Source organism: Dendrobium catenatum, unplaced genomic scaffold, assembly GCF_001605985.2.
Source record: "Dendrobium catenatum unplaced genomic scaffold, ASM160598v2 fragScaff_scaffold_231, whole genome shotgun sequence".
NCBI lineage: Eukaryota > Viridiplantae > Streptophyta > Magnoliopsida > Asparagales > Orchidaceae > Dendrobium > Dendrobium catenatum.
This window is the reverse complement of record NW_021318693.1, coordinates 1,837,361-1,848,116: the sequence shown is the minus strand read 5'-3', so window position 1 is coordinate 1,848,116 and position 10,756 is coordinate 1,837,361. Positions and strand designations below refer to the sequence as shown.

Below are 10,756 nucleotides of genomic sequence, written 5' to 3'. Positions count from 1 at the left end.
TAAATATAAATCTCCGGGGAACTTCTAAGTGACCCACATTTTAGGAAAATTGTTAAATAAATAGAAATGATCCTCAACCCCTAATAATATAATTCAAATTATTGGGCATCTTAATCTAAATGATTAAATTATAAGACCCGCCTTTTTAGGCTATTTCCTAAGGAAAATCATAAGTCCTACCAATCAATTAAAATATTGGGCAGCCTTGTTTATAAGAGCTTTGTTATAAGACCCACTATCCGACAACTTTCGTAGGAAAGTAGTAAGTCCGATCTTAGGGGAACTTTTTAGGTAAAATTGACCTAACTCCTAACCCCCAATTAAAACCCCCGGCCACTTCTAATAGAAGTCATAAATCTGACCTCTAAGGAAAATGTTTAGGAGATAATAAGACCCTAGATTCCTCACTTAGGCATCCTAGTCTATAGGACTTGGTTGTAAGACCCACAACTTGGGCCACTTAGCTTAAAGTGCTAAGTCGTAAGACCCATCATTAGGTAACTTCTAAGGAAGTAATAAGACCTACCCATTTGAAATATTTGGGCTACTTTCAGTAAAGGTCGTAAGTCCCACTAATTCGGGCTACTTTCTACGAAAGCTATAAGACCCTCATTTAGGAGAATTTTTAAATGAATTGCAATGACCATAAAATCCAAATCTAATTAAAAAAAATCAAATTTAAAATCTCTGGGTAGCCTCGCTATAGAGTTAGGTTGTAATACCCATCTTTGGATAACTCATAAATAGAGCACTAAGCCCCATTCCAAATTAAATCCCCGGGCTACTTTCTACAAAAGTTGTAAGTCCCAACCTAAATTTAAATACCTGGGTTACTTCCTAAAGAAGCCATAAGACCCGCTCCAAATCATATTCCTGGACTACTTCTAGACGAAGTCATAAATCTCAAACTAAATAAATCTTTGGGTATTTTAATAGGTCTAAACCCCAAAACACCAAACAAAAAAATTAAAATTAAAACTCACATTTAACCACTTTAGTCTACTCGGGATCCCTGAGAGGAGGCAACCCATGAATGCTAATCAGATTCCCTATACACTATGGTCAATAATTGTTAGTGTTGGTAGTCTGAAATCTATGGTATACCCGGGACGACGGAACCATGGGATCTTGATCGGGTTTACCTCCATTTTCCCCATTATTGAGACTAAAACTTAACTAAATTTTTATTCATCCTTAATCGAGAGTTCTCTCTTATGTAGTAAGAGGGGTAATTAACTATGAGTGCTTGCGCTCATAGGAAGTAAATGCCCTAGATCTAATTAAACACTGATACTATCCTCATGGAAAATCTGGTTAATTTTAATCTAACTTAAGGGAAATGGAATCCTACAGCTGCAAAGAGGGATTCGTGCATTCGTGCCATTTTTCTTGAGCCAACCCTTTTGCTCATATTTATGCCAATGCTTATTTTTAAAATTTTACTCATAAGGGTTTGATCTATTGAGTTTGTTTCTTGAAAACTTATACCTTTCATTTCATGGTTTCAGGTTAATATTTGTACAACTTCTGGAGGAGCTTTTGGTTCATGCTTGATGTTCATCTTGAGAGTTATTTAAGGTAAAATTATGTAATCAACTTAAGAGTATAACTTGATTTCATTTATATTTTGATTGATATTTGGTAGGTGTTTTGGGGTTAGTGCTTTGATAATTTTATTGGTGGATACAAATTATCGAAGTCTTATAATTCCATCGATTTATAATTAATTTATAAATTTTGTTCAACTTGCACCTTACCATGATTCTTATGATTTTCTTATAGGCCTAGTGGCGGGGGGTGACAAAGTAGTATTAGAGCCTAGGTTTGATCTTTTAGCCTTAATCCTAATAAGGGTATTCTATGGCTAAGATTTTAACTCATCAATATTAACGTTACTTAGAAGGTGTCGATAATAATGTTTGAGAATTTGAGGATTAGTATTTTCATACTCTTAGTGTTGATTTTGCGATCCAACTTAATGGATGCTTCCTGTGATTAATAGGTTATGTGTTGAGAATGCCTAGGTTTTTTCAATTTAATAATATGGAAATTTTGGAGGATTTGTGTTTGAGACTTAATGAAATTGGAGATTTACCACTAGGGATGCAATTTTTGTATATTAGAAATTTTAAATGCCATCAATTTTCTTTGGACTTAAGTTAATACATAGAGAAAGTAAATGCCATCAGTGCCTATTCACTTAATCACTTACAATCGCTCCCAACATCAGCATTGAGATTTATGTTAGTTTATTTTAATCTTTAGTCTACTCTTCTAAAAGAAGTACGATTAAACATAACAACAACAACAACAACAATAACAACATCAAGTCTTCGTCCCACTACGTGGGGTCGGCTACATGAATTTTTTTCTCTATTGTATCTTATTAAAAGTCAAATTCTCGTCTAAATCTAGTAAAGAATGATCATTTCTAATATTTTCCAAGTGAACAATATTTTTAAGGCAACTCTTATGCCACCGAGTTCTTTTAAATTCAGACACACAATATGTTATATACAATATATATTTATTACATTGAATCAATGTCTTTTCCTACTGAAAGATATTATTTGTAACTGATGATGAACACTAGTGGAATCATTTCAACCACTATGATTTTTCCCTTTCTTGAAATTTCCATATAAAAAACTATGATGTTTCTTACAGTTCTAGCACTATTATTTTATATGTGTTAGATCCTTACATAAAACTAAAATGTCAATTTAGTCTAGCATTGTAATTATTCTAACACGTGGTAAGATTTATATCAAACTATAAGATAAAATGTTTAGTATTATAAGATAAATATTTGAAAATAAAAGAAATTTAAATATAAATTAAAATAATGTTAAAATTTAAAAAATTTTAATATATTCTAATTTTAATTATTTTACCTTGAGTGGACTTAGGGCATCTTCAACCGAAAATCTCATTTTTTCACTCTAAAATGTCGTGAAACTAAAAAATGTCGTGATTCATCTCCAATCGAACTCAATTTTGCCCCCTTTTGCAAATATAACGATCGTTCACTTCTTTCGCGTGTTTCTTCAACAAGTTCGGTAGAGACAGAAAAATGGTGAAGATGAACAGTGCAACTTCAATATTGACGTCACACTATTCACGCGCAGCCAAATAACAAAAGATTTACCATTTGGTTGGAGCTCACGAGCGACGTCATTTTTTTTTGGGAAAAATTGGGGCAAAGCCCGTATATTAATCACCAAGGTTACAATAATTAAAAATTACAAGTATAGAAAAACTATACCAAGACCAGAAGATAAAGTCAGAATACAGGAAAAAAGGAAGAAAATCCTAAGGACTCAGGATAACGGTCTACATCTCATAGACATCAAATTCATCATCATAATAGCCACAAACCACGAAAGCCACAATGACACTGGTTGCCTAAGTTGCAGGGCCTTCACAGTGCCCGAAAAACGCCATCCTAGTTGCCAAAAGACCCTCCTAGGAGGCGTAAGAGATGTAGACCTGCACATCATTGTCCCAAAATACTGCAACTGCAAAATTCCAGCAAAGAAGAAGTTGGGCAGAATTCTCCATGCAAAAATATTAATCAGAAAGAAGCCTGGACGGTCAAAGAAAACGGCCAACAGGTTCCCAGAAATAAACTCCAAAAAACTTTATATCAAATTAACAATGGTCATTGTAATAGTTCCGCATCGGCTAGCCCAGAATTTCCAAAAACAATGATTTGATCTTCTCCAAACACTTCCAGTTTCTAACTTTTGCACGAATAGCATGAATGATAACATTTTTTAAATCAGTGGGACTTCTCCATTCACCAGAAAACCTCATGTTATTTCTTTCTCACCATAGAAAGTAAACCAAAGCAACCAGTGTAAGGAAGCAGAAATTTCATTCATTTCTGCCATGAATTCTCAAATTCCCCAAGTAATCATATGCTTGTAGAATATTTGGTCTAAGATAGAAAGTGGCCATGGAGGGAAAAAGGCCGGTAAGGATAGAAAAAGAGAAATCACATTCAAAAAATACATGAGAATGCGTTTCTAAATGTCCAGAGCAAAAACCACATCCAAAATCCACCGTAATACCTCTCAGAATGATATTATCAGCCGTCTTTAACTTCCCTAACAGAGTCATCCAAGCAAAGCAAGAAAAACGTAAAGCATAACCTTTATGCCAAATGTACTTACTCCAAACCACATCCTCCAAATTACTGTGAAGTAGAGATATAAAATTACGGGAAGAAGGCTTAGGAGAGCCATCCCAATAAAGCACCGGTTGCACCTCCTCAATAACAGTGTTCAAAATAATAGATTTGACATTAACAGGAACACATTCAGGAATAGTCCAATTGTTATGATGAATGAAGTCTTTAACCCAAGAATGAGCTAAACTAGGGGAATAAAACCTATCAGCAACCGGCTTGTTATCACACCACGGGTCCCATAAGAAAGAAAGATTACAGTTTCGGTGCACAGAGAAAGAAATCGCAGAGTTGATGCAAGCAGCAGTGCGGCAAAAAAGTTTCCAAATTTGAGAAGCTGAGGTCGGGGGCAACTTCCAAATGCTTAGTTTCTAACTTCCAGTTTCTAACTTTTACGGAGCGACGTCATTCAAATGCTTAGAATTAGGTTGTAGATGCCCTTAGGGCATCTCCAACCGAAAAACTTCATTTTTCACGGCAAAGTAACGCAAAACTCCAAAATGGCGCGGTGATGCTCCAATCGAACGTCATTTTAGGTGTTTTTGAGAAGGTAACGATCGCTTTCCCTTTCGCACGTTTTTCCGGTTGAGAGCAAAAAATGGCGTGAGTGAACAGTGCGACGCCAATATTGACGTCGCACTGTTCACCTGCGATTAAATGGAGGAAATTTTCACGTTCGGTTGGAGCGACGGAACGACTTCATACACTCGTTTAGCGTTCGGTTGGAGATGACCTTAGATGATAAAAAGCGTGTCTGGCCTCGCTATATAAAAGGCGTGGTTGGGCGTAACGTGGCTCCATCATGATGCCGCCACGCGAGCGAAAGAATGCGGGAGCGCTGCTTTGTGCCTCTTCGGGCACGAGAACTGCCGCATTTCCGTATCATTGCCTTCCCACACTACCATGAGAGTAATCTCCTCTGCTACTTTGCTTCTATGCCGATCGCTCTCTGGTGGAACCCTAGGCCGCCGATCTTGCACGCTTCAGTCAACTCGAGCTCGTTGCTACTGCGATCGATCTCATTCCTCCGCAGAAAGGCGAAATCCAGGTGAATCATGAATGTATCATTCTTCCCACTCAAGTTCAGATTGGCTCTTGAAATTTATGATGGCTTCTTGTTTTCTTTTGCTTCATGTATCCAGTCGATATTTATTTTCGAGGCGAAGGTAAGCGTAAGCAGCAGTGGTGCTGCAGTTGTTGTGTTGCGTGCGCAGTGTTGATACTTGATTTCTTATGAATACTAAAACATCGGTATCATACTGCACGGTTTGATATTTTTGGCTTGTGGTGTACAATTCGAAAATTTGTTTAGCTGTAGCATGTGATTTTGTTCCTGCCTGCGGCTGGTCAAATGAGAATTTTTTTGGCTCCGTTTATTTCAAGACGATAAATTGGAAGTTTTCGAGGCTACCAAATGCTTTGGAAATTAAAAAGAGATTATTTTGTACAGAGGATGCGAGGAGAAAATTGCTGGTTAATTATAAGGATATCTAGGTTGATGAACGCAGAGTATTCTTGCAGAAGTTCCTTTAATTTGGGAAGCAATGTGTTTATTTAGATTAAAAGTGTTTATAGCAGCTTGACTACACATAGTTTATAAAGCGTTCTATGGTTATTTATCACTCCAACTGAATGCTGTCCATTACACCTTTGAAAGAAAATCATTATGATTCCAATTGCATATCTATTACTCGACAATTTAGTTATAGATATTCTGTTTTTGGATCCATGTGCTTTCCAGTTCTTGCTCCTGCAACAGAAGAAATAAGATGCAACAGTTCTAACTTAAATGTACTACTCACACAATATAAAATTATTCCATTCCATTTTATGCAGCTAGCCAAACTATGATTAGAGGGGCATCTTAAGAAATCAAAGTAACCTTTTTTATGTGCTGACAAGCTTGGAGCACTGTTATATGACAACAGAAAACTGTATATGATACTAAAAAAAGTGCATTATGAGCTCGTACAAGCAGAATATTATAGCTATAAACTGACATTGAAGGAAGTTATCTTTTCTTTATTTTTGGGAAGCCATGGGTTCCTCCTCATTGATACTTATTTTACATTATCTTTTTTTTTTCTTTATTGTCTTTAGCTTTCTATGGCGCCTTTTTATTCCTTTGAAATATTCTTCAAAAGAATTTTCTTGATCAAATAGTTTTGAGGGAGACATTTCCGTGTTATTTTATGACGAGAAAATAAACAGCTGCTTGGACGTTAATTTTTTTCTTTTGCATCGCATGCGAACTAAGAATTTTGTAGCAAGGACTGCACAAACCTTTTAATGTGGAATAGGCTTGGAAGATACTATTGCTTCCTTAATGTAGTTATCCTGGTTGGATATTGTTAAAATATGAAGGGAAAAAACTGCATATGTTCATGTTCACAAATGATAGAAAGTGTAAACAATTTATATCTTAAGTTGTATGTTTAGCAATATTTGCTAAAGTGCAAGCTCTTTCATGGCAATAGCTAGCAGCTTTGCATGGAAGGACTTGCTTAAAAGAGGTAGGTGGAAGTGTATTTGTGGCCTTATATGGAATGCATAGGCATGTTTGGCAGGGGTCAAGCGGTGAAGCATCTGTTTATCTTGTAGGGAGCAGCTAGCAGGTTATCAAGCATCTTCAAGAGGCAACAAGCTGCAATCTGGTGGTTTGAAGGGAGCTAGAGTGTGCTAGCATGGCTAGTAGAAGAGAGGTTATTGAATTGAATTATGTGAGCAGTAAGGGGCTATCCGACATCTAATCGAACGTCGATGCAGTGGCCCTTACACACTTGTCGTGATTTTTAGGCCATACAATGTGTCACTTTCAGGGAACGACCTAGCATTAAAACAATGTACTAAATGATTCATGTCATGATTATTTTGACAAGTTTTACGCTGGTTGTGGACTACCTAATGTTGCTCTTCACTTTTCTCATTCAGGACTTGAGACCTGACAACAACACTGTTAAGCCCGTGGAATATCTCTAAGCCTAAAAATTTAGGATTTGGGAACATATATTGAGAAAAACTTACCACTTCGCTTGAGAAAGATAAAGGAAGAAAAATCTAAGCTTTTCGGTGTTGATGAAACCTACTATACTGGATATACTAGCCCCTATGTGCGCTCGACAATTGGCTTAGCACGTGCGGCTTCCTGCTTGCAATTGACTTCTCTAATGCACGCGTAGTGCGTTCAGCCTCGCTCGTACACTTATGTACTTCACCTTTGCCCTAGCAAATTCACGCTGCTTGCTTGTTCGCCCTCTATTTTTAAGAGGAGCATATGTCGTTGCAACTTGTAATAATCAAACAACACCTATGGGGACAAGTGTCGATTTGGATATGTATTAAGATGTATGTTTATAATAGTTGTTATTAATTTTTATTTAAATCCTTTTAATTTATATATTAATTGATAATAATTGTTATTATTAGTATTATTATTATTATTTTAAATTAATTTAATTCTAAGTTATTACACTTCTTCTATCGTACCTGTTGTTAGACGGTTTCCATGCTTCCTTTCAATGTCTAAAAAATTGGCACAAATATAGCTTGAAGCTGGCCTGGAATAATTTGTTTTCAACTTTTCATTGTTACTTTTAAGTTAGTTCGTTATCAAGTCATGCATAGCATTTCATCCTTCACTTTACTTGGCAATTTGTAATTGCAAAACATTTGTTTTTTTGGTATAATTTATTCCATTTTAATTATTGTAGTTTTAACCTTTTTTTTTTCTTTGTTTCCTTCTGTTTGTAACTATGAATATGGTACGAGAAGTTGAATCTAAATACTGTATGTTTTAAATATGATCTTAAACTTATTTCTCAAGTTAATGCTTCTTATTTTCAATGTTATGCTCGCGAAAGGTCCACTTGTTCTTTACAAGAGTATGGTTGAAGATGGGAAGCTTCAGCATGACACTTTTCAAGAAAAGGTAGCTATGGAATTTGAAGATCTACTTCTCAGACTGGAGCATTATGAAAAGGAGATGGAAGAGTATCATGTAAGTTTCTAGAGTAGCCGTAAGGGATTGTATATTCTCTAAAACTTAGTAAATCTAGAGCTATTTGTTTTGGTATTAAAATTTGTATTTGATGCAGAAAAAGCTTGCTAACTGGGAAAATGTTAGAGAGAATGAGAGTCGCAGGCTTATGTTGGAAGAAGCTGAACTTAGGCATAAAGATGGTGAATGGACAAGATCAAATTACAGAGAAAGTTGGTTTTTGGAGAGATGGATGCTAAGGTGGACTATGTTGAACTTCTAGGATTTTTCACCCTGTTTCTTCATTGCACCTTTTTTCAAGCGAATATATGTGAAGTTATAGTATGTTTTAATGTCTTTAATATGGAATACTCACTTGACAATGATTTCTGCACAGTTTGAGACGGTGGGGTTATCTATCATTATTTGTAAAATCATCAATTTTAATTTAAGATATTCACATTTAATTTCTGAATTTTATGTTAAAATTTTGAATATTCTGCAAATATATAAATTATCATATCCATCACTGAAAAAAAACTAACATAAAAGAGCATGAAACTGAAACCAAAGTCCAATTTTAAAATCATGCCCGATTTTATCCAATTTATTTTATTGTTTTTGCTGCAGGCCAACTGCATCCTTATGACCTTGAAAAACCGTAGAAATGGTACCAATTTGCATTGCCAAAATCATTATGTTTTCTCCTGCTTCTATGATTCGAAAAAAAAATGGTATCATAGCAATTTTTATTTGAAAAGGAATTGCCATTCATCGTGGACTTGCATTTTTATTCTCTGTTATTTTTTTCGTACGGCTGATAAATTATTTTTGTTGTTAAGGATTATAACAGCAAAGGGCTGCCTTTTCTAAATGCCCTTTGATTTAATATTTTTGATTGCCCAAATCAGCACTATTAATGTAAATTTGAGAATTATATCTGGACGCAGCAGTTTTCCATTTTATGAACATTTAAAAATGTGAACAAATTCTGTAATTTTTTATAAAAAATTAATGACTTACGTTGTCAAACTTAAATGGAAACCTTGGAGGGAGACATGATCATGTGCTTGAGAGGTATATTTATATTTGGAATTCAACTTTTGATCTTCAGAAGGATTTGGCGAAACCCTCTAATAGAAGATCAGGTCTATACAGTTTCAGCTTGGTTATTCTGATTTAGTTATCGTTTTTAAGGTCTCTAGAGAGGTATAATTATGTGTAAAATTCTTTTCACTTGAATCCTACCAGACGGGATCTGCTTGAATTTCTTCTGCCGTCAAATGCCACTCGTTTTTTTTAGGTTTTTTTTTTTGTCTTTCTGAAGAAAGGTTCGTATCATTAACTCTGTGTTCTTTTAGCTACAATTTTGTAGATTTCGTTAAAATTTATGCTTAATGGCTCAGGAGGAGAAGAGGGAATCCAGAACCTGGAGTTGGAAGAATGGTCTCATATCTTAATCGGGAGAGGAAGATTGATTCACTAGCCGGAGAACGGCCTGTTCTTCCTCAAGCTCCGAAAGGAATTTATTTGTATGGAAATGTTGGGAGTGGTGCGTTATCATTCTGACACATTGAAACATGCACGATAGGCTTTAAAGATCTGATAGCATATTTCTTATGCTCAGGAGTTGGATTTCATCTTATAAATTACATCAGATGTAGATTTTTCTGTTTGAACATATAATTTTATCTAACGAGATTTAGTTTATAAACTCTATGTAGGATTGCTTTACGATTAATTTTGATATTAGACTCTTTTTTTTTTTCTGCTTTTATTATTTAAAACAATCACACTGTCCTATCTTTTCAATACTAAGGCAGATTCGATAATCACTATGTATGACAGCTGTTGTGATTATCTTAGTTTGCTGCACTATGCAGGTAAGACAATGCTGATGGACATGTTTTACTCGGCAACTGAAGGGATTGTAAAACATCGGCGGAGGTTTCATTTTCATGAGGTTGATGCCTTGACATATATATTTTTAATAAAATAAATCTGATTGTGGGCATGCCATCTTTTACTAATTCAGTTTATTTTGAATCTGTTCACTTCACTGGGTATTGAAAGGATTGTGAGCAATTAAGGATGCATCAGCTGAGGATCTCACTCAAATTGAGAAGTGAATTAATTCTAGGCTATTTGTATCCCCATTTCATCATCCAATTTATTTGAGGTCAATTTTAAGATTCCTTCTTCCACCATTCATTCATTTTGAATGACAGAGATAGTATTTACTTTAGCTTACACAATTCCTTTGTTTTTCCTACCAAAAATAATTATATATCCTTTTCTAATTTGTATATATTATATTCTCAAGAGCGTCCAAATCGTGTACAGCCTTATCTTAAATCTTTGCTACTTCCACTTTTCTTGTTAGATAATCTTTTTGTTTCGGCATTCTTCCGAATTTTTCTACATATCCTTCATAATTATATTAATCCTGCATTCCTTAGTTTCTAAATATTTTATCTATTATTCTAATTATTCACTTCATAATAGATTTCACCTATCATAATAATGTCATCTACAAATAGCATACACTGAAATATATCTCCTTCGTATAAGAACCAAAATAACTAATAAAA

General features: G+C 34.9%; 1 protein-coding gene across 10 annotated transcripts in view; it reads left to right on the top strand.

The window, feature by feature from the left end:
- Positions 1-4,994: 4,994 nt before the first annotated feature.
- LOC110104215 (putative ATPase N2B) overlaps positions 4,995-10,756 on the top strand; it is a 38,334-nt gene continuing 32,572 nt past the window's right edge. For 9 of the 10 annotated variants that reach the window (XR_002304026.2, XR_003700101.1, XR_003700100.1 and 6 more), the window contains exons 1-5: positions 4,995-5,237; positions 8,050-8,186; positions 8,284-8,426; positions 9,572-9,717; positions 10,049-10,128. Coding sequence is in view for 6 of the 10 variants with exons in the window: in XM_028693105.1 (XP_028548938.1) it covers positions 5,093-5,237; positions 8,050-8,186; positions 8,284-8,426; positions 9,572-9,717; positions 10,049-10,128 (651 nt within the window). In the remaining 4 variants the exon portion in view is untranslated. Of the gene's footprint in view, positions 5,251-8,049; positions 8,187-8,283; positions 8,427-9,571; positions 9,718-10,048; positions 10,129-10,756 lie in introns of all 10 variants that reach the window. The other variant, XM_020833220.2, reaches the window with a different exon arrangement.